Source organism: Podarcis melisellensis (genome assembly GCF_964234715.1).
Source record: "Podarcis melisellensis genome assembly, chromosome: 5".
NCBI lineage: Eukaryota > Metazoa > Chordata > Lepidosauria > Squamata > Lacertidae > Podarcis > Podarcis melisellensis.
Genome location: NC_138537.1, coordinates 29,489,105 through 29,513,645, shown reverse-complemented (window position 1 = coordinate 29,513,645; position 24,541 = coordinate 29,489,105). Strand labels below are relative to the sequence as shown.

The following is a 24,541-nucleotide window of genomic DNA, read 5'->3' as shown; positions in this document are numbered from 1 at the left end:
GTCTGTAACCCGAGGTACCACTGTACTTACTTACCTGGGAGTAGCCCCATGGAACTCATTGGGACTTCTGAATAGATATGTTTAGGATTGCATCACTATCATATGCATGCCTCCTCATAAGTAGGTCTCAGTGACAACAGTGGGGCTTACTCCCAGGTAAGTGGGCATAGGCGCAATAGAATTCAAACTTGCTTAGATTCAGTAATTTCCAACAGATGTCACAACTTTGCCTTTCCATGTTTTGGAATGAAACTGCTTATTTCAGACACAATCCAAATCATTCTTCTCCCAAATTCCTTACTGATCATAGCCTTATTTCATGTTTTTAAAAAGCATCTATTTTTTATTTATTTCTTTAAATTTAGAATTTTAGTTTATTGTAAATATCCATTCAACAGTTCGATGATTTGCATCCATCAAGAAATAGGCTTTCTGCTTCTAGATTTAGGAATAAAGCATTTAAATATTCCATTGTGGCAATAACTATCATTTTGTTATGAATAAAGATGTTCTATAAAAAGAACTCTAGCCAGCCGTTCAAAGGGAAATTTGAATGTTAGTGAACAAGACCCTGCAGCCTTTTAGGCCTGGATGAAAAGCAGGCCTGAAAGCTGCCAATATTGATGTACAATATTTGACGCACTTGTTTTATCATATTGAAACCAGTCACAGAGAGAGAGAGGGAGGGAGGGAATGAAGGTGGCGAACATTAGTTGCTAGGGTTTCAAAGCCTTAAGAGTGATTTCCTGGTGCTTTGCATTATGTGTAATTGTGAATATACATGCCTGTGTAATATATGACCAGCTTTCAAATGCATTGATTTTGTAGAAATGAAAAAGACTGGGTAGTGTATATGAAATATTGTGGTATGTTGGGACTGCATGTGTTGGCAGTGTTATATGATAGATTCTTAGTATCCCACAGTTTGTTTTCTTCTGGAGCAAAAAGAAGAAGAAATGAATAATTATTTTCAGCATTGCCAAGTCTAGTGCTTAGCAGACCAGAGATATTAGGGAGTGCAATCTATTTCCTGTTTCTAAACTTTAAGAGCTGGATGAGTGGATGTGATGTTAAGGCACTTAGCTGGAGTCCTGCAGACTTTATTTGGGGCTTAAATTAAACTGTACACTAGGCAGATTGGTGTGTGTGTTAAACAGTGCAGCAAAATGTGCTTGCATGGTTCATAAAAGAGGGAGAGGGAGTTTCCTCTCAGGGGAAAATGATGGCTATGCATTTCTGTTCCATTTACCAAACCGAGAATTGGGTCCCCTGACAAAGCGCACCATGTTTGGCTGCAAAGAACATCCTCTAGGCTTTCTTTGGAGTCTAAATTGGGCATGTATGAGAGGCTGCATTATGGAATCAATAACTGTGTGCCCTGGGACAACCTGTTCAGTTGAGGCTGCTCAATATTTGGCTGTAAAAGGCAGACATCCCAGGTTCCGAGTTTTCCTTTGAAACTAGGAAGGGTGGGTGATGAGAGTTCTTCAGAGCTATTGCAGCCAGGATTCAGATGGTCCCTTGTACAGGAAGTTTTCTATGGTGAGCTGGACTGTCTAAGTATAATAATAATAATAATAATAATAATAATAATAATAATAATAATAAAATAATAATAATAATTTATACCCCACCCACCCTGGCTCAGAGTGGCTAACAGCGGTAAAATTACAGTAAAAACATAAGGGGGGGGACCAATTTAAAACACAGGTTAAAATGCAAATTTAAATGCAGCCTCATTTTAAAAGGAGCCCATAGATCAAAACCATAAGAGGAGGGAAACGTAAGGGTCAGACTGAGTCCAAACCAAAGGCCAGGCAGAACAGCTCTGTCTTGCAGGCCCTGCGGAAAGATGTCAAGTCCCACAGGGCCTTGGTCTCTTGTGACGGAGCGTTCCACCAAGTCTAGGCCGGTACTGAAAAGGCCCTGGCCCTAGTTGAGACCAAACGAACCACCTTAAGGCTCCAAAGTGTTGTTATTTGTGGGCCTTAAGGTCCTCCCCGGGGCATACCAGGAGAGGCGGTCCCGTAGGTATGAGGGTCCTAGGCCGCATAGGGCTTTAAAGGTCAAAACCAGCACCTTAAACCTGACCCTTTACTCCACCTGGAGCCAGTGCAGTTGGTAAAGCACTGGATGAATGTGATCCCGCGGCAAGGACCCTGTAAGGAGCCTCGCCACGGCTTTCTAGAAGTTCCTGTGGTATAATAGCCACTCTGCTGTTCAATAAACTGCATGGCTAGGCAGCCAGGGTCACACAATATAAGGGAGATTCATTACAGACAAATGTCTTTTGTAGCCAGAGTTTGGAGTACATGCAAGTGGTCCAAAGGAGCTAAAAAAGGCATCTAATGGGCTTTGGCAGCTTGGAGCAGGGCTGGCCCTACCATTAGGCAGAGGGGCAATGTTTCCAAAAACTAGCGTGTTGCTCTTAGGTCCTATGAGGGTACTTCCCCATGGAAAATGTTAAAGTAACTGCCAGGTAGGTGTGTAACTGAGTAGTCTGTGCCAGATAATAATATGGGGTTTTATAAAGCTATCTGAGGAGGGTTTTTATGAGCCTCTGAATTTTGGCTCTGAAACCCATTCTGGAGAACTTTGCCAACGTATGTTGTTGTTATTGTTTCTATACCGCTTTATATTTTTAAGAAAAAGATCTCAAAGCGGTTTACAGCTACATTAAAAAATCAAATAAAACAATGCAGAATGAAACATTACTGAAGAAAGGCAAATATGAAGTATGCAACCAAAGCAACTTTTAATTAACAAGAAACTAAATTATTATCGTAAGATTTTTTTTAAAAAAGCATTACAAAGGAGGTCAAATACAGAAGGCATATTTAATGCAGCAAAGTTAAAAGAATTATCTTAACATTTCAAAAAAAATACTTAAGGATGTCAAATATAAAATGTATATTTAAAACAGCACAATTAGCAAGAGAATATATTATCTTAAGCATAGAACATATCTGTTGCTGTTGCTGCCAATCCTCCCAATTGTGGTTCATGGCAGGCGTTGGCTGTGGAAGCTCAGGCTCAATGACTTGGGTCTGCACTAAGAGACAGCCAAGGTCTCTGGCCTCTTCAACAGATTTTGTAGCTAGAGTCAGACAGGGCCCTGCTCTTCTAGACCATATTGGAAAAGTCCTGCAAGGCAGGGAGCAAGTCTTCCCGGTCTCAGTCAAGATGGTATCTGGTCTCTGCCTAATAAATCTTGTTGGTGGGGCATAGCAGATAAACCAAGATTTGTTGTTGTTTAGTCGTTTAGTCGTGTCCGACTCTTCATGACCCCATGAACCAGAGCACGCCAGGCACTTCTGTCTTCCACTGCCTCCCGCAGTTTGGTCAAACTCATGCTGGTAGCTTCGAGAACACTATCCAACCATCTCTTCCTCTGTCGTCCCCTCCTCCTTGTGCCCTCCATCTTTCCCAGCATCAGGGTCTTTTCCAAGGAGTCTTCTCTTCGCATGAGGTGGCCAAAGTATTGGAGCCTCAGCTTCATGATCTGTCCTCCCAGTGAGCACTCAGGGCTGATTTCCTTCAGAATGGATAGGTTTGATCTTCTTGCAGTCCATGGGACTCTCAAGAGTCTCCTCCAGCACCATAATTCAAAAGCATCAATTCTTTGGTGATCAGCCTTCTTTATGGTCCAGCTCTCACTTCCATACATCACTACTAGGAAAACCATAGCTTTTACTATATGGACCTTTGTTGGCAAGGTGATACACACACACACACACACACACACACACACGTCTCCATTGACCCAACAGTGATGGGTAAGCAAATGCAAGCCCCCCAAATTCAATCAGAAAAAGGGTAACTAGCTGTCAATTCTGAAAGAGTCTGGGCTGCCCAGGGAGAGACATGGCACTTTACAAAGATTTGGCGATGCTGTGTCATTGCCTAGGTCACACGAAACCAAAGTCCATCACAATGTCAGCCCACCACCTCTGCCTTCAACTCCATTCCTTTAAGGATTGGATGAGGGGGAAAGTGTTTCTTTCCATCACATTTCAGTAAGCACAGGAGCGGGATTGACAGGGAAAAGTGATGCTGAGCAAAATCACCAGCACCCCAACACCTATTCATAGATGCTGAACTGAACAGTACTGTATGTCTCTGGAAGCAGAGACCTATCCCATTGCTTGTGTTTGCCTGATGAAAGATCTGGGCCAATTTGCAACTGTTATATTTTACAGTAGTGGCTTATGTGCAGCTGTCAGAATGTAGGGCATCTTTATTTTCTTCTTCCCCCTTCCTTTATTAGACTTCTTCATGGACTGTGGAAATCTTGTTTGAGTGGATAAAAATAGTGCAGCTTCAATTTTTAGGCAAGTTCCGATTTACAAATCCAATTTATGCTAATCTTGAAAGCACTTTTCAGAAATAAAGAAAAGAGTCTCTCTCACTCACTCACTCACTCACACACACACAAACAAACTCTATAATTTATTCTATTTATTCTTAAGGGAAGCAGAAATTTCAAAGGCACCCTAGTCCTTTATCTCAGAGAATTAGACACAAGTAGGGAGGGGATGTGGTAATTAGATGGCATATGCAGCCACAAGAGTCAAAAAAGAAATCTACAATGAATAAACAGGACCCAATCCACCAACAGGTTCCCTCTCCTTGTACTGCTGTCAATGGGGCTTGCGCAGGAGAACTTTCTACTGGATTGTGCCCTGCATTTTCTGAAGTGTGAATGTGTTATTTGGTGTGGAGGAAAAACAACCACCTGCTGCTTATTTTCTTTCTTTTGCTAGAAAATGCTTTGTGCATTAGGTAAGCAAAATCAAATGAATTTTTTAAAATGACTATTTGCAAGGAACCATCGCTTGCTTCTATAGGCATTAGTTATAGGCATCTCCACTTTTAATGATTTGGAGCTTACTTGTTTTAAAGTGAACATGAGTCACTGCGGTGGTGCTAAAGCAAAGGCCGTTCTAGGATACACTGTCAAGAAAATCATTTCCAAGATCTGGAGAGTATTAGTCCCACTCTGCTCAGCACAGATGAGAACCTCTTCTACTGCACTGTGTTTATGCCAAACAGATGATGCAAGTTGAGAAGCATGGAGGAGAGAGAGATAAATAGGATACATTTTAGAAGACAAGAGAAGAACAGATAGGGCAAAGATCTGGGGGTTGTACCCAGTATTCATCATATTCGCTAAAATTAATGAACACAACTTAAACCCATTAATTTCCATAGTCCCACCATAAGAAGTTGAACTGTCCAGTTATCCCTACTCTCCATTTCCTATTCTTTAACCAGTTACTGATCTGTAAGAGGACCTGCCCTCTTATTCCAGGACTGCTAAATTTACTTGGGAACCTCTGGTGAGGACCTATCATTTTTTTAAAAACAACAACAACCCTCAAGTATGGAATGTCTGCTGGCTTATTGACATGTTTATTTACTCTCCCAAAGAACTCTTAATGTATGTCTACAGAATCTGTGCTGATTCTTCTTAAGCAAGGAATCTTTTTATATGCCGGATATCTTGATCTTTTTAATAGTCTCCATTGTGATTCGAGCATGGAACAGTAAAATTTTAACCATCAAGATATAAGATTGCCAGCATAAACTTTAGGAAGAAGCTCCTAAAGAGTGCCATAACCCAGCAAGAAATTAGCAACTTCTTTCAGGGATGGTTTGATAACAGGTTGAATTTGAATAGCATTTGTTGGCAATATTCCAGCAATAGAATGTTATGGAGCACTGATGGACTAGATAAGATTGTTTCCTTGAACTATTTTATTTTAAAGTGCTGATTTATTTCTCAAACTACAACAAATAACAATATAACAGTGTGTTCAGGGCAATCTTATCATTTGTCCAAATACAATATGAGTTACCGTTGAAACCTGCCAATGTTTACTTGAGTCCCAAAACAAACATGCAGAGGTTTACCATAGCTCTAGTGTTGAACATATGATTTTTATCATTAAGCATCTTCGGGTGGTCTAATTCTTTGGGTTTATGTGGGCTCAGTTCACATCTGTTTTCACAACTCAGCTTTCACCATAGCTATAAAGAGCTAACCATAGCTGAGACATCTCACATAGTTGCAACCAGGGGTGCCAACTTGCCCCTCACATTGAGGGGGCATGGCCATGTGACATGTCATGTGGGACATGCAGAGGGCGATCTCTGGGCTTGCTCATCCCTGCTGCCACCCGGCTCCTGGGATGAGCGTGGGCAATCTTTGCTTCACTTGACATAGCCACAGCTCAGCTCCTAGTCTGCTGGGCTGCTGCTGGAACGAGTGAAGCAAAGATCTCCCGTGTTTGTCCCAGCCGTTGCCTGGCCCCTGGGCTGCTGGGCAGAGGCTGGGATGCACCAGTGGCAGAGGAAAGGGGTGAGGGTTGAGGTCCACCCCGGGTGTCATCACTGAGAGGGGGTGGCAAAATGAGTTGTTGTTTTCTAAGGGCTCACAAAACTTTTTAGGAGTGACATGGTGGCTTAGGCACCTACAGGTTCCGCGCTGCCTGAAATGGCAGCATGAGACTTGCGTCTGCCTACTGCCTCTCCCCCAGCCACTCAACAGCTGAAGGGGAGGCAGCAGAGAGGCTCCAAGCATCAGAGAGGCTTGTCCCACCCCCATGGGCAGTTCACCATGCCCCCATGGGAAGCTCACCCTGCCCCCGGCTGCAGGACATGCCCCCACACCAGGCACCCAAGGGGATAGCTACGCTGCTGGGGTGTGCAGTGGGCACCTGGTAGTGGTGGTGGTGTGGCCATCTAAATATTGGGATGTGCTTCCCCCTGCCCAAAAATATTGGGCAAGCTGAAGCCCCTTCCATCTTCTACAACCAGCACCTCTGGTTGCAACATCTTACAATAAAGGTTGTTAACAGTACAGTATAGAAAATTTGAAGGCAGTAACTTTCTGCCTCCGAATGGGTGAGTGGCTCCCAATGTCAATTCACTATTGAGCCATTGAGGATGAAATATGGCTGCAATTCACTGAGACATTTTTTTAATTTTTTTACACCCTGAAATTATATTGCATCAATCTTTGTAGTAGGTTTTTAATATGGTGAATGCCCCAGCTTGAGTTACGTTCACAACTCGCCAAGACCCAATTCACCCATTTTTTCTAACTTTTTGGAACATAAAATGAACCACAACACACTCCTGCATGCATTATTCAGCCAGCGTATTAGCACATCTGTGCAGCAACTGGAGTGACTTGCAGGAGTCATTCCATGCCTTTAAAATATCTTGTTCAAAACCAGTCAAAAATTGTGCAGCTCTACTTTGAAGTGTAAAGCAACTTGAAGGATCAAGAAGCATGTAAGTATGAATGAATTAGTTCCTGCGCAACAATGAAATATGCTTCTGCACATGATGGATCATGGATCAAAATATCCAGAAGGTATCCACTAGCTAGATAGGAAATTGGTGTCGCTAATGAAATGTATGTGGCACTTAAATATCAGGCATGGGTTCACAGAAGGAGAAAATAAATTTTAGACAAAAGGACATGAAACACAGAATGATGGTAAAGCCTGAGGCAAGAAACCGTCATATTATAGATCTGAATTAATAAGAAAAAGCTCCAGGGCAGTGTAGAAGGTAGAAACTGGTGGTCAGTTTAGAAAACAAATTGGGTCTGTAACATTCTGGTTTCATGGTACTATCATATCCTGCATCAGTTCTTTAACATTTAAAGAAAGGAAATTTCCAAGACATCTTAAAATTTCAAAAGGGTGAAAATTGCATAATCGCATCACGTTCGGTTTACAGCTGCCTAATGAGGTTTCTGTCAAAATTTAGCAATGCCATAATACAGAAAAAGGGAGAATAAAATAATGAAACACTTAGGCTCAAAGAAGAGAAAAGGGGAAATTCACAAACTACCCTCCGCATTCGCAAACAGTATTTAGATATATTGTTAAGTGGGGTGGTGGTGTGTGTGTTAGTCTGGGTATTATGGTGTGTGACAGAATATGGCATTGAGGTGATTGGCATTCTAATTTAGCCTCTCCCCCCCACACACACACTCCGCTTAAACTGAGCTTTGTCCTGCTAATGTACCTGGAGTTGGTATGAGTCCCCTGGTAGTATCCGTTTTTAAACAACAACAACAACAACAAAAATTGCATTTATAAGTCACTGCAAAAAAAGTAACTGACAGGTAGTGCATAACTGAAAGCCGACGTAACACTGAAACAGATTTAAAACCGAAAATACATTCATATTTAAATGCAAAAAGCATATTTATAAAGGCACTAAAGAAGGCCATGAATATCAAAACCCTCCAAATAAAGGCCTGGCAGAAAAGAAATTGTTTTTGCCTGGCAAATGGAATACTGATGGCATTGGTCGTGCTCTCCTGTCCCATAACCAAGGTGCCACCACTGAAAAGTCATATTCTTGTGTTGTCCCACTCTGCACCTCCCTCAGAAGGGTCACACAGAACCTCAGATGATCAATGTAGGATCCGGGTTGGGTCGTGTGGGAAGTGGCAACCATGAGATATTTCGGTCCTAAGCCGCTTAAGGCTTTGTAGGTCAGATGTGGAAAGTTCCTTGTTGCTAGGGGGACCACTCTCAGCTATATAGTTCTGATATCAGGGCCAGTCAAAACCAAAAGACCACCTGGGGTTCCCAGATGGTATTGGGCTACAACTTCCAGCCAGCTGTCAATGGTCATGGATGTCGGGAGTTGTAGAAGAAGAGTTTGGATTTGATACCCCACTTTATCACTACCCTAAGTAGTCTCAAGGGACACGGGTGGCGCTGTGGGTTAAACCACAGAGCTTAGGACATGCCGATCAGAAGGTCAGCGGTTTGAATCCCCATGACGGGGTGAGCTCCTGTTGCTTGGTCCCTGCTCCTGCCAACCTAGCAGTTTGAAAGCACGTCAAATTGCAAGTAGATAAATAGGTACCGCTCAGGCGGGAAGGTAAACGGCGTTTCCATGCACTCCTCTGGTTCGCCAGAAGCGGCTTAGTCATGCTGGCCACATGACCCGGAAGCTGTACGCCAGCTCCATCGGCCAATAAAGCGAGATGAGTTCCGCAACTCCAGAGTTGGTCACTACTGGACTAATGGTCAGGGGTTCCTTTACCTTTTTAAGGAGTCTCAAAGTGGCTAACATTCTCCTTTCCCTTCCTCCCCCACAACAAACACTCTGTGAGGTGAGTGAAGCTGAGAGACCATCTGGGGATCCATGATTGAATACCTTTGTAGCATGGGTAGTTCAATCCAATAAGTTATTTAGGATGGCAGAATTCCAGCAGCGCCAAGCATAAGTTGGAATCCAGCATTAGTCATATGCAGAGTTTACTCAGCCTAAACACATCAGTTTCACTAGGTCTACTCTGATTATTACTAATGTTGAATATCACACTAATCAGGGGTCAGCAAACTTTTTCAGCAGGGGGACGGTCCACTGTCCCTCAGACCTTGTGTGGGGCCAAACTATATTTTTTGTGGGGGGAAGAATGAATTCCTATGCCCCACAAATAAAAGCACACATTCTACTCATGTAAGAACACCAGGCAGGCCCCACGAATAACTCAGAGATGCATTTTAAATAAAAGGACACATTCTACTCATGTAAAAACATGCTGATTCCCAGACTGTCCGCGGGTCCAATTGAGAAGACGATTGGGCCACATCCAGCCCCCGGGCCTTAGTTTGCCTAGCCATGGCCTAATTCATCAAACCATAATGCTTATCATCGTGAAGATATAAGAATGCAACACCTCAAAGCATGTGTTCAATAGTAACGTTCAGTAAGATTACTCTGGGGTAAGTGGTCTGAAAACTGTCCTCTTACTTTTCTTTCCTGACAAATGTTTTTCCTCACCTCCTCTTTTTACAGTAACCTTTCCCATGCTATACTTCAGCTGATCATTTTTCCTTGTCATAAAAGCAGTTTGAACCTGACCAAGCCCAAATGAAAAGCTCTCAGGGGAATAATCCAAATATGCATTTCCATATATATTAATAAGCCACGCCACATATTTTTTTTTTTTTGGCAACTCGTATAATATAATTTTGAAACGAGCTCGAGCTTATCATCTGAACAGTAAGAGCACAGTCTCCTTTCTGTCAAAAGTAATGGAATGAGATCATCTACGCAATCATTTCTACTCGCTGTCTTCATTTTCCTTTACAGGAAAGTGCCACATAAATCTCACTTTCCTCCTCTTGCTACAAAGCAGGCTCCGGCCAGTCAGCCCTGCTATTTACAATCTGGAAGATCAGATGAACTCTTTACATCACTGGGCAGGGCAAAGCGAAGGCTCCGACAAAAAAGCAAAGCACCGGGAACTTTGGGGGGCTCGTGTTTGACTTTTGGTGATAATCTGTAGGTAATCGTGTGGGATTTACTAGATGCCAGATAAAAATAGAAGCAGTAAAAATTTAGTGAGGTGCAATATATCCAAATCCATTTTAAATAAACCCTGAGATTTTGATTATTCCTGTGATTTTTTAAAAAATATAAAACAGTTTTGAATATTGAATTTTAAATTGTTTTAACCTGCCCTGGGACCTGCTAGTGAAGGGCAGGTAATAAATTAAATAATAATAATAATAATAATAATAATAATAATAATAATAATAATAATAATATTTTCACTAGCCCTACATCAATCCACCAAACCAATGTGCCATATGCACAGAGCAGATGCAACTGTGCAGAATGTAGACATTCAAAATCAGTTTTATGTCCCTTAATTGCAACAGTCTCAAAACACCTGAGTTTCAAATAGATTAGCCAAAATCCTACAGAGTAGAACATCTTCCCGTGTAGAACATCCTCTATATATTTCAATGGCAATCCTTTTTTTTAAAAAAAAAAGTGACATAAATAGCTTTTTTTGCTATATAGAAATTTGGGACCACACTTTATTTGCAGAACAATTTTTAGAAAGATTAACTGAGGCATAATTAATCTTCAAATTAGTCATAGATTATTTTTTTTTAAGTTTCAGACTGTAAAGGAGCATTTAATGAATGCTGCTTTTGATCTTTTTGGAATTGACATCCCTGGGGATGTGGCACCAACTATGATCTAGAAATGGTTTGGTGTAATAAACATGTACTGGTTTGTGTATTTGGACACTAGTGCTCTCTAGTGATGGCAGTTTGTCATACTCGAGAGAACTAGATCTCTTTTTAATTCATTAACTAAGGCTGCATGCACACAGAATTTTATTTTCAAATCGATGGAGACTGAGTACAGTGGTACCTCTGGTTAAGTATTTAATTCGTTCCAGAGGTCCGTACTTAACCTGAAACTGTTCTTAACCTGAAGCACCACTTTAGCTAATGGGGTCTCCTGCTGCCACCGCGCCGCCAGAGCACATTTCTGTTCTCACCCTGAAGCAAAGTTCTTAACCTGAAGCACTGTTTCTGGGTTAGTGGAGTCTGTAACCTGAAGTGTATGTAACCTGAAGCATATGTAACCAGAGGTACCACTGTACTTGTACATATAGTCAAGATCTAATGCATATTTTGCTCGCCCCTGGAAAAGCACTTCTGAGAAACTGGTTTCATTCTGAAAATAAAAGCTCATTGCTGATTGATTCTGCATTACACCACAATGTTCATTTGAAAACAGATTTAAGCAGTCCCAGAACTTTCCTGATAATGTTGTGGGTGGGATTACAGCAAGGTCACAATCACCAATTCCTTCTTCATTTGTCTGGGACATGTTTAGGGAGGGAAAGGCAGGATAACCTCATCAGAAAGTGTGGGATCCAAACAGGGCTGTTGTAAGCATATGCGGTGCTGGGGTGCAAAGATCCGCCTGACAACCCCCCCCCCCCAGGTTGCCCAGTCCCAGGCACGCAGTGGGGCGGAGCCGTCCAGCCTCCTCAGCATCTCGCTGCCTTAGCCACCCCCAAACTTGTGACACAGAGCTACCTGCAGCAGAAGAGCCCACTGCAGCGCTCTGACCAACAGGCGGGCTCTTCTCCGGACTCAACTCTCAGGCCCCAGACTCTTGGCCTGGCGCCCCTGAGAGCCTGACACCCGGGTGCCCCACACCGCTAGCGCCTATGGGTAAGACGGCCCTGGATCCAAATGCATCTAGAATCAGTCTAGATTCAGTGGTTCTCAAATGGTGTGGCGCACACTGGTGTGGCAGGAGACACTGGCAGGTGTGGCAGCAAAATTCAAGCACAATCAATATTATCTTTTGGGAATGATCCATGTTCTTATGTAGCTGCATTGTTTTATGATTTCTGAATGTCCATGAACATATCATCAATTCGTGGGGTTCTACGTTATAAACCCACCACTGTTCGGACTTCTATTTTCTCTTTTCTTTCCAATGTATTTCTTATCAATAAAACAAATTGGTGTGGTGAGAGCAAATTTTTATTGTGAGTAAAGCTGGAAAATCTATTTCATGGGTGTTTAGGCTGGGTGGGTGCATGGGCAATGGGCAATAACAAAATAAATCTGAATCTATGCCATGTGTAAGAACTTTGTATTTTAACTAAAGTATAACTAGTTGCGCTCTGTGTGTGTGTGTGTGTGTGTGATAGGGTTGTATTCAAATAAGTTCAAAGCATTTTCTGTAATTAAGGGGTAAATTGCTTAACAGCAGAATTATTATTATTATTTTGTTAGGCATCCAAATGGCTTTATCAGCTTCATATATATGCATGTGTGTTTTACTTTCCTTACAGCTTAGGAGGTGAAGTGGTGAGAGGAAATGAAGGAAGCTACATTGGCAAGCATTTCCGCATGGGATTTATGACAATGCCCGCCCCTCAGGACAGACTGCCTCATCCTTGTTCGAGCGGCTTTTCCGTGAGATCCCAGTCGCTTCATTCTGTTGGAGGTACCGATGATGAAAGCAGTAGCTGCTCCCGCAAACAACCCCCACCGAAACCGAAACGAGATCCCAATACCAAACTAAGCACATCCTCTGAAACTGTAAATGCTGGAACAACAAGTAAGGGTGGAAAGCTACCAGACCGAACAGAAGGTAAATGCTTAGCTTCTGTTTACTTTTGAAGGTACTATTAAATATTCACTTGTTAATAGCGTATTCCTCAAACTCCAAGGAGTCTCTGTACTTGAGTATTCTTCAGTTTCCATCACCAAAATGCAAGTGTTTGTATTCCTCATCCATTCCCAGCCAAAGCTAAATTCTCCTGTTATAACCGAACATTAAGTTTAAATTTCTGAATGTAAAACAAGTTTCTAAATGCAAATCTGAGTTTGCACTTAGTTCAGTACTCATTGACTTTATTGACAGTGATTAAGAACTATCCTAAAATAAACACACAGAATAAATAAATTGAAATATTACTTCCGTTTTCTAATTGTGTAAATGGCTTATGCTTCCATCGCTTTGCTAACACCAAATTCTGTTCCAAATGGTCTCTGGGGTATCTTGATAGGAGATGTATATTGTATAAATACCCAGTATACCTGAAGGAGCATCTTCACCCCAATCGTTCAGCCCAGACACTGAGGTCCAGCTCCAAGGGCCTTCTGGCGGTTCCCTCCCTGTGAGAAGTGAAGCTACAGGGAACCAGGCAGAGGGCCTTCTCGGTAGTGGCACCCGCCCTCCCATCAGATGTCAAGGAAATAAACAACTATTTGACTTTTAGAAGACATCTGAAGGCAGCCCTGTTTAGGGAAGTTTTTAATGTTTGATGATGTTTTATTGTGTTTTTAATATTCTGTTGGGAGCCGCCCAACCCAGCCAGATGAGCGGGGTATAAATAATAATAATAATGAAGTATTATTATTATTATTGTTATTGTTATTATTATTCATAGTCGGCGGAGCAGGCTCCACTCATTGGCTGCCCATGATTCAGCAGTTTAACTTTTGTTTTGGTGAGCTATCCTGCCTTGCAATGCAGCTGGGCAGGAAATTTAGAAGGTTGGCCACTGGGATGTGACTCCTTGCACCTTGTGAATGGAGTGCTATCTGTGAGGGGTTGCAACAGCCACCCAGCAAGAGTAGGGTATGGTGCCATTATGAACTAAGGTATGGAGACTACTGGTTCAAAAATCCCTCATCACCATGTAGTGTTCCTGGGTCACTTTGGGCCCATCACTATCTGTCAACCTAGCCTACCACAGGGGGCTGTTAGGATAAAATGTGAAGGGCTACTTGGAGGGAGTGCAGGGTGATATAGGAAAAGATAAGGACCATTTGCATTCAAAACGGTAGAAAAAAATGATTTGTGCTTACTGGATTCTGATCCAATAGATGCCATTGTGTCTTTCACTTGGAACAGATAAAGACCCATGTAGGCTTTTAACAATGCTTCCACATGTACACTATTTTTGTAATGGCACAATTGGCCAGTCACATCTCCTCCTCTGGGCAGCTCATCAACATGGATGGGATTTGAACAAGAGCACAACTCTCGATCAACTGCGTTTTGTTTCAATGGGGCTTAGGCTGAACATTTTCTTGGCAATTTTTACTCTTTGTGCAATCTCAAGTGAGCTCCCTGCGTGGAAAAGGTACCTCTTGCTGCTCTATAATTCTCTCTCAGACAAAAGTGTTTCTCCTGCACTATAATCTCTCAAAGTGGTTGACTTATTGAGGGCATTTACCTTTTAGGAGAGGCAATTACTATACCAGTAATTGCTGCCACTACCCCCCACACACCAAAGCAACACCATTTCCTATCAAATCACTGCTACAAACCCATCCAGGATGCCAAACACCCATAGTGCACTCTTGCCACAGCAGAAAAATATGAGTTAGATCAGAAAAGAGTTGAAGCTGTCAGGTTTTTCTTTTGGGGGGGTGTGTTCCCATCCTGCTTATGACCAACTAGTGTTTGAGGGACTTAAGATTTAGTAGAATCCAATATTCCTCTTGCTCATCAGCAGTTTATTTCCTAGCAATAGGCATAGTGGAAGTTGGGTTGTGTCAGATTTTCATTCAGCTATGTGATATCATCACTAGAATAAGGACAATACTCTGAACTGGCTAAAATTTTAACCTTGTTTCACAGCTGCCATTCCCATCTTGATAATAGAAACAGACAGCCCATATTTTTGGCCCTGATTATTTTTGTTAAGTTTCCACTTCATTATACCTGTTATTGATCATTTTTTTAAAAATTCAGTTGTTTTCTGAGGTGCCAGAATAAGTAAAGGAAGCACTTGACTCTGATTAAGCAAATGCCTTACATTTATTTGTGCTGCTAACTAAGAACATTGTGGAATTTAGTGCGTTTTGATCTACATATCAATAGCAAGTTGAATACTAGATCCTGGAGTCATTATTGAAGAAACAACTTCAGGCATGTTAGAGGTTTCATTCAGCATTTCAATAGCACACATTGCAATCACAGAGATTGTACTTTCTGCTACATATCATTGTCTTTTACCATTTTGTATTTTGATTTCCTTAAAAGCCAACATTTAACACAAACCCTTCATACTGCATTAACTGAAGCTGTACAGGAATCACATCCTTTGAGACCTATAGACACATTAACATTCAAGGAAGTCGCAAACACTGCAGAGCATTGTCTGTTGGGTGTTAAAATATATGACACGTACTTAGCAGCTAGGGAATTATGTTGTGCTGAGAAACTGTTTGCAAGCACTCGTAGTCAAGATACGCTAACCTGTCTGCGGATTGTGTGCTTAATTGTGCTGATAAGGGGATAAAAACTCACTTTAAACATCCTCTGCTCTGTGTGTAATCTTTGCTCATTTATGCAGATTGGTATATATATATATGTGGGTTCTGGACCACCCTATTCACTCATTAATTCCCAGTGTGTGCTCTCTCTCCCTCCCTCCCAATTATTATTTTCTTCACTTATTATTATTATTTCCAGAAATTCCTTCTATGTTCTTTTTCACTATTCGCCAAATATTTATTTCCATCCAGTTGTGGACATGCAGGGAATGTATGGCAGGCAGATATTTGCTGTTTGACATCAAAATGACATCCAAAGCTATTTGACCTTTGCCTAACCCCATGTCCTCCATCAACTCTGCAGTGGCAAACCTGTATTTGTGGAGCTTAAGGGAGTTAGGTTCGTACAAAAGCTGTGATGGGTGAGAAGGATAACACCAATGTCTCCAAATGTGGGATACAGTGCCTCTAGGTCACTGCCATTCAAGCTTCCTAACCAGGGTGAAGCACAACCTCTGTGAAGTATCCATGGGATACACTCCTTTAAATACTGTGGGTAAGATGCTCAGACTGGAGAGCGCAGCTCACTGCAAAACTGCTAGGTGTGCTCAGTGGAGCTGAATTCTCCCATATTCCAGCTCCACTACCTCACCTTAGGATAGTGCCATAATCTCCCATAGGATCCTACTTTGTCCATGCAAATGTTCTTCACACAATGAGGGGAAAACAAATCTGCCAGTTAATGGGTTAACTCAGTTTCTCATTTTTACAATCTTAAATTCAGTTCTCCGCGTTTCTTTATGCTTATAAAAATTATTCAAATTTCTCATAATAAACGCATGAAGTTTTGACAAAAATGCACAGTTTTGCAGACAACTTTCCTTATGTACGTTGTTGTCACTGACTTAGGCATTTGTACACATACTTTGCCTTGATCCATGCATCATTGCACACTTTGCTCAGCTGGAAAACTGCATTGCAAAATTCAGAAAAGTTTGATTTTTCAAAGGATGATCATGTTTTCGTTCACAGATCGTTTTTTGTTTTTTTTTAATGTGGATTTGGCAGGTTCACCTTTAAATGCAAATTGAATTGAGTTTCTTCCCCATTCCTGCATGCAATCAAGAGAAACTTCAGTGAAGGCCCTCGGGTCTCGGGCCTGAAATGATCAAATGTGAACTAAAATGTGCTTTGCTGGTAAGGTAAAGGTAAAGGTACCCCTGCCCGTACGGGCCAGTCGTGTCCGACTCTAGGGTTGCGTGCTCATCTCGCTCTAGAGGCCGTGAGCCGGCGCTGTCCGAAGACACTTCCGGGTCACGTGGCCAGCGTGACGAAGCCCTTCAACAAAACTGCATGTCCTGTTAATGTTTTTCTTTCCTTTTCCAAACTGCATAAGGTGATGATGAGACAACCCATTGATAAACAAATTAGGGAGATAACAGCAGGAGGACTTTTTATATTTAAAATGGCTATCATGAGAATATTGGCACTCTGTCCCTACAGGAAAAAATCCTGTTTTTCACAAGTAATCTTTAGCGGCTTGCTAATTTTCAGTTTGAAATCCTGTCACTTGATTGGTAACAGTGAGAGTACATAGTGATATCAGTTTAATTACAGCTGATCTGTGGATGCACAGATTAATCTCCAGGGAGACTGCAAATACATATTGCTTTCCTCTTAATACTTTTTTGATTCATTGGATACTTTCTCACGTAATGCCACTGCAGATTTGCTTATGGGGCAATTCTTTGCAGAGTTTAAACTTTGCATAGTTCTCTTTGGTCAAAGTAACAGCATCTGCCATTTTTGATCTTGTTCGTATGGCATATGTATTCCCATGTGTGGTGTTTGCCCGTTCATTTGAAAATGTTTGTATAGGGGGGAAAGAAAGGGTTAAATTGTAGACCAATAGGAAAGCTGGAGGCGGAGCCTACCTGTTTATAAAAGGGCTTAACCCGAGGTTTGGGGGTGCTTAGTTGGTTGGTTTTAGTGGGTTGGTTGGTTGGGAAAGGCAGTTGGAAAAGCAGTTGGCAGGCAGTTGGAAATAGAGAGACAGTGTGGTTGGTTCTTGTGTGAGGGGAAGTAGAAGAGATAGAGACAGGATAAACTAAGACTAAGAAGGTAAAGAGTAACAACGTTTGGAATGCAGTTAAAGTTTGTTTGTGTCTGCAATAAACTACACTCTTCTTTATTAACTTGATAACCTAACTAAGTGATTTACCGGGAAGGACCTGGTTGGTGGCAGCGGATTAGAGGTGTATGGGTCAATAGTCCGTGAGACGACCGGGGGCTCCGTACGAACGCCACACCATGGTAAGGAGGTCAGCACAGAGCAGAGACACCAGCTTGCAAGGCTGATTGTGGGGGGCCAACATTGTGCATGCAATGTCCTGATGCCACACATATAACTCCTCACACCACACGCTTCCCATCAGGACATTGGGAGGAGATGGGGCAGAGCCGAACATGGCAGCTGTGGGACTTCCATCACCTCCACCACCAAGGAAGAGGAGGAGGAGGAAGAGGAGGAGGTGGAGGAGAAACCGGTTGTTGGGGCCAGGCTGTGGTCGACTCCGCGTTTCGCCTCCATACTTTTTGGACATTTTTTGAGGGGGGTAGCCCCTGCTGGCCCAGAGGAAACTGAGGAACATCAGAATACCCAAATCTGTTGGAGAACTGACTTGGGGATTCAGGTCCAAGATTCAAAATCAGCCTTGTGATTATAAACACTTCTGCTTTGCAGATCTACTCTTTCTACATTTTGACCCTGCATGGCTGGTGCAACCAGAGTGAAGAAACTGCCTCAGGTGGCAGATGCTGGGGGACAGGAAGTGGTAGCGAAGTATTGGAGGGCTGCCCTGAGATTCACTTGCCAGCCCAGCTGACTTCTCTATGTGGAACTGAAAGGGGGCACCCTCTTTATTACAGACAGCAAAGAGCCTGGCACCAGCTTTGTGCCTACCCAGTTTCAGTAGGCTTCATCTATTGTCCTGTTTCCAAAATAGCTTTTTGGGTTTACCAAGAAATACAAACAATTCCCATCAATTATTGGGGATGGAAGGAAATGAAGCATTTAACTGTAAATACAGTAATGTTAATATTTTTCCAGTTACAAACCATATTTTGTGAAAACATTTTGATCAGAAAGTACTGATATTTTCTCTCTCTCTGAAACAAACTCTCAAAGAAATCTAAAATCTAACTACTAAGCTCTTTACAGTTTCCCTACATGTGGGTTCCACCTCAGCAAAAAGAAAGAAACCTCTGGGTTTTTAAAGAAAGGCGTAAAACAACTTATTTCCAAACCATTTGGTTGAAAACAAAACTCGTAGCCGCAGTGTCCTTTTTGATGAATTTTTATTATTTTCTTGTGGTTGTTCAAGGTTGTTCAGTTACACAGTCCTGATGAAAAATATGGTGCTAAAGTGTAAAGTCCAAAGGCAAAGGACCCTAAGTGGAGAGAGTAATCAGTCATTTTGTAATTTGCCAAGAACACTCTGTGGATGGATACTTCATTGTGGGAAAGGTTAACTAATTCAGTTTGGTATAAGCCGAGAAGCAGAGAGCTGGGCCAGATCTAGACACCTCAAACAAGCATTTCAGAAGCGTTGTAAATTTAAACAGGGAAAACAGGTAGAGGAAAACAGGACTCCACGTCACCATCTGATGGCACAATGTTATATTGCACATACAACGCATATAAATTTCTTTTTCTTTACCAGTCTAGCTGAGTCCCTGGTTTTGTGCAGAAGATGAGGCAGTCTGGAGCTCTCAGATTAAGGGCAAAATAACAGTGTTTACCCTTTGTGCCTCCGCCCCCCTTTATTTCACATTGCTTGCGAAATCTGCAGGACAAGTTAGTCATGACTAAGTTAAGTTCCATTGATTCAAGCAGACGAAGTCTGGATCCATCCAATATATCATCATTCAAGACTGCCAGACATCTTCATCCATGATGTATACAGAGCTAAAACTACTTCTGAAACAATCCTCAAAATCATAGAGACAACCCCAATTTTAGTTTCAAAATAAAGCCCTTTTCAATTTTGGAAAAAAACCTTGACATTAGTGGCTTTGATTTTGTCCTAGGGTATCTATATCAGCTGATTTATACTGCCTGCAATTCAATTCACAAGGGGTAAACTTCATTGAGCACTGTGGGGATGACTTTCATACCAACATCCACGGAATTGTGCTGTTAATCAGTCTTCAGCATTTATCATGTTAGGCTGTGTTTTTAAATTGCAGGCATATAGCATTGATACATCTCAAACCACAACTAACCAAAAAGTAGTAGTACAAATGAGTCATTTGTAGGGATGGAATTTTCTGAAAATCTCAGTGTTGAGTTTATCCACACATCGTTGTATCCAGAGCACAAGGTTGTCTGTTTCCTCTCCTTCCTCTGTGTGACCCCCAAATCTTCTCCAGAGGGCCCTCTAGCTCTCTGAAGCTGCTTTTCAGGCTGTGCAGGCAACTGCAGCAGAGAGGAAGGGAAAGGAGGAGAATGGAAGTATTGGACAACACAGATTTTTTTTCTGAATTCCAATCACGCTCCTTGATTTACTCCCAATTCCAATCACACTCCAAGTTACTTTTTACCGATTTTGCTATTAAAAAACCCCCCCACAATTCTATTTTGTGAGTTATTATATGTATCATTTTGCATATCATATTGTACACACATACGCTCCAGATTTTCTAAAGAAAATCAGGCACACCCAAGATGGCATGCCACTATATTAAAATTCTTATATATTATTACAAGTCGTACCTTGGAAGTCGAATGGAATCAGTTCCGGAAGTCTGTTTGACTTCCAAAATGTTTGGAAACCAAAGTGTGGCTTCTGATTGGCTACAGGAAGCTCCTGCAGCCAACTGGAAGTTGTGGAAGCCCCATCGGACATTGGGCTTCCAAAAGAACGTTCGCAAACCGGAACAATCACTTCTGGGTTTTGAGGCATTTGGGAGCCAAAATGTCTGAGTACCAAGGCATTCGAGATCCAAGGTATAACTGTACTTATAAAATTGTGTTGCAGAAATACAGCACTACATGGGTCTTGACTCTTTTATATGTACTATACGTATAATATATTGTTCCTTTTTGCATCTTAAGGCAGCCCTGTTCAGGGAAGTTTTTAATGTATGACATATTAGTGTATTTTTGGTCTTTGTGGAAGCCGTCCAGAGTGGCTGGGGAAACCCAGCCAGATGGGCGGGGTACAAATAATAAATTATTATTATTATTATTATTATTATTATTATTATTATTATTATCCAAGCAGATCAGTGCAAGAGGCGGTCTAATGTGGGCAAAGCTTTATCAGGTTGGAACTGCCAGATTCCTTGTATATTCCTCCTTAGTTCCTAGTTATTTGTATATTTTCAGCTTTGACTGTAATGCAAATCTGGAGTTCAATGCAGAGCAAATTAGCCATTCACTCCCATATGCACACTATAATAGGCTATGCAACATCTGTCCAAGCATAGCCTGATAAACTTTGCAATCCTAGCATGTTTATGCAGTCATGGGTCCTGATTAATTTAATGGGACTCACCCTGTAGTAAGCGTGATACCACAGCCTAATTCTATGTGCTATGTGTGCAGGTGAGATCTCTAGAGAATGGCTTTTTCATTTCAGGGTTTTTTGTGTGTGTGTTTTTAAGGGGATGTAGAGAGAAAGGTTGTTCAGCTTTAAAATACCTATTGGCATAGTGTCTTTATAAATGAGGAGGCAGGAGTTTAATTTTCCCGTGCACTTAATGTCATTCTTCTAAGTGGGCTGAATTGCACAGTAAATTAACTCCATATGGAGGTCTCAAAAGCTGGTAAACAGGTGAGGCACAATAGAAAATGACAAACTAGTTGCTGTTGTTGTTTTAATTGCCCTTTCCCCTCACACTCTGAGCAATCATGAAAAGAAATGTCACAACATAATTTCGTATTTCAATCTATTCTTATGCAAGAAAGGAGGTGGTGAGGACAAAGAGCACGCAGAACTTCTAGAATTATGTGCAGCATGTGGCAAGAATGTCTGAAAGCACTGCCGATCTTTTGTTCTGCAAAAATACCTCCTTTAAAAAATGTTATACATTATCAGTCTGCTTCTTCAGTTGGGGTGCCATCAGATCTGTTTCAAGAACTGAGCTCTCTAGGTTAGGAACAGGGAACATACTGACCTCCAGATAGTCTTGGTCACCAGTTCCCATCAACCCTAGCTAGCATGGCCAACAGTTAGAGATGATGGGACCGACAAGATCTGAAGGACCACATGTTTCCCATTCCAGTTCTAGGTTTTGGAGCAGACTTGTATATTTACCACCCACAAATACATAAGTCTCTTAATGAATATTCTTCTCCCTTTGCCTAAATTTCCATATAAAGTAATAAAATAATTATTAAAATAATTGGCTCTCTCTCTTCCTATATTATATTGGAGACCTCCATGTGTCTTTGTTTGTTTGTTTGTTTGTTTGTATAGCTCCTTTAGCTGGTTACTGGAAAGCTTCAGGTATGGCAGCAGACTGTAGTGTATCATTCTCATGGAGAAGGAGCAGTAAGCTGAAGCTTAATCTAGACAGATTATTTAAAACATTTCAAAGCCTGGACTCCATCAAATGATCTCAGGTTAGGGTACATCCATCAAAACACCAACATAAAAATACTTCAACAAATTTCTAATGATCCCATGAAAGCAATGAAATAATGGAAACACATGTTGGTAGTAGGTTGGGTTATTTTTAAGGTCCTGAGGGATTTTAATGTATGTGTTTCACTTCAGAGACCAGAAAGTGTGTAAAACACACACACACAAATGTGACAAAAAACCCAGGGTAAACTCAGTTTTGTTTTTATTTAGGCTCGTGTGTGTGTGTGTGTGTGTGTGTGTGTGTGTGTGTGTGTGAAATATGCAACAGCATTAATTTGTGCTTAAAGGTGTGGGGATGCATGCATACAACAACATACATGTGTGGCACTGCTAACACGCTTTTTAATTTAGCAATAAAGATGAAAAGTGGGTATGGCATGGCAAGTAACAGAAATTTAGGGGGGGGGTGGCTTGGTTCTAGATCAGGTTAGTTGAACTTAGATCCACCTCAAATTAGCATGACAAGTTAATCATGACTTAAATGCAATTGATTTAGTTGGGAGCCAAGTTGAAATCAGTGAGCCTGGATTCAGTCCCGTGAATGGTCTGGGGAGAGTAGATGCAGATTTATTTGTTTTTGCCCTGGAGTACATGGTCTAAACCAGCAGGTTTCTTCTTGGATAGGTTTTAGTGTCTATAAAAAGACAACAGTGGATGGTGTGGATATCACTGAGTATGGCAATTGGCCAGAATGAGCCATTCATGGGAGTTTGTGTTCTCAGCATGCGTGCAATGTTTTCCTTTTCTGCTAAATGTCACAGTGCTAATGTAATATTGTGCCTTTTTCTCTTGCATATAGATTGCCAAATAATTCCTTTTCATTGCCTGTGGGATGCTCCCAGATATCACACACACACACTATCCATGCCAATAATTAGTTACACATAAATGTGCAGCAACTGCCTACTTACCATTGCACTTTTTGTTGTTGTTCTGTGGTTACTGTAAGCAGAACTTCATTTCCCCAATATTTCTTTGCTCTTAATATTCTGAGAAGGTAAGTGATTATTCAGGCAGGGCTTGAAATAACAGGAAAGTACACCATAGATCCTTTTAAATAAATTGTGTTATAAAATATTTACAGTCCAGACTTTGTGTGGGGTGGCGGGGAGGCAGAGGCTAAAATATGTATTTTCTTTTCTCCGTTGTGAAAACTGCTTCATGCAAACAGTAGCATGAGAGATATAAGAGTCTTGTAAAGGGATAAGAGAGGAGGACCCCTCTTGTAGACATCTATCTTCCATATTATGCATGAGGGTGAAGTCAGCCGACCTTTATGCCACTAATTGTATTTTGTTTTCTGTATATGATATAACATGGCATTCATACACCAGATGAGAAAATGCCAGGCGCTTCCACGGTGCACTTCAGACCATGTTATCTTCCTTTTCTTGACTGCACAGCACAATGCAAAATAGAAAACACAGATAATGCCTGAATTATTGTTGGGGAATTGGAGGGGGGGGAGGAAAGAAAAGGACCTTTTCACTGAATGAAAAAAAGGGGAGACTTGGATAGAACCTGAAGGTCACTTCATACAATCTCCTATCCCGGCTCAGGACTTGCCACATCTAATGAAAGCCAACAGCTTAATCCATGCTGTTCATTGTGTAATGGAAAGCAGCATGGACCTGAAGCATATTGTGCTATAGGCACCTGTCAAAGTACATCCAGAGAACTCTAATTTATGGAACTGGAGGCACAGTTTCCAGTACCTGAAATCCAGACTGATTGGCATTTGAATCCACTTTGGTTGCTCACCAGTCTACTCACGTGGCCAGGATTGGCACAGGATCATCGTGGTCCGCATAGTTGACTCCCTGTGGTGAGCATAAACTGCGGAACAAGCTTCAGGTACACATGGGGAAGCCATGATTGATCCATGTCTTCTTTTTCACATGGCATTTACAGATGACAAACAGTGTAGGGGGGAAATACCACTAACACATATAGCAGAAATAGACTTGGCATCTAAAAATTAACCAGTGTCTGCCTGTTTCAAATGCATGCTATCTGTCATCACAGCTAAAGATTCTTACATTGTAGGGGGTTGTACTAGATGTTGGGTCCCTTCCAACTCTATCATTCTACGACTCTTTGCATATGAATGTATTGCAAAGGCTTCAGTGGAAGTCTAGAAGGCTCAGTGTGTCCCAGGATCTTATCTCTTTCTTACAAATATAAACCCAGGAACAACATGTTGGACTGTCTTTGAAACTGCAAATAAAAGCATTGCTTTGGGATCATTTCAATAGAAAGGTCAAGGATTTCATACAAATTAATCTCTACAGA

At 41.6% G+C, this 24,541-nt stretch overlaps 1 protein-coding gene across 5 annotated transcripts in view; it reads left to right on the top strand.

Annotated features, from left to right (window-relative positions):
• NYAP2 (neuronal tyrosine-phosphorylated phosphoinositide-3-kinase adaptor 2) overlaps positions 1 to 24,541 on the top strand; it is a 143,188-nt gene that overhangs the window by 67,235 nt on the left and 51,412 nt on the right. For all 5 annotated transcript variants that reach the window (XM_081910387.1, XM_081910390.1, XM_081910388.1 and 2 more), the window contains exon 3: positions 12,659 to 12,960. In XM_081910387.1, coding sequence (XP_081766513.1) covers positions 12,659 to 12,960 — 302 coding nt within the window. The remainder of the gene's footprint in view (positions 1 to 12,658; positions 12,961 to 24,541) is intronic.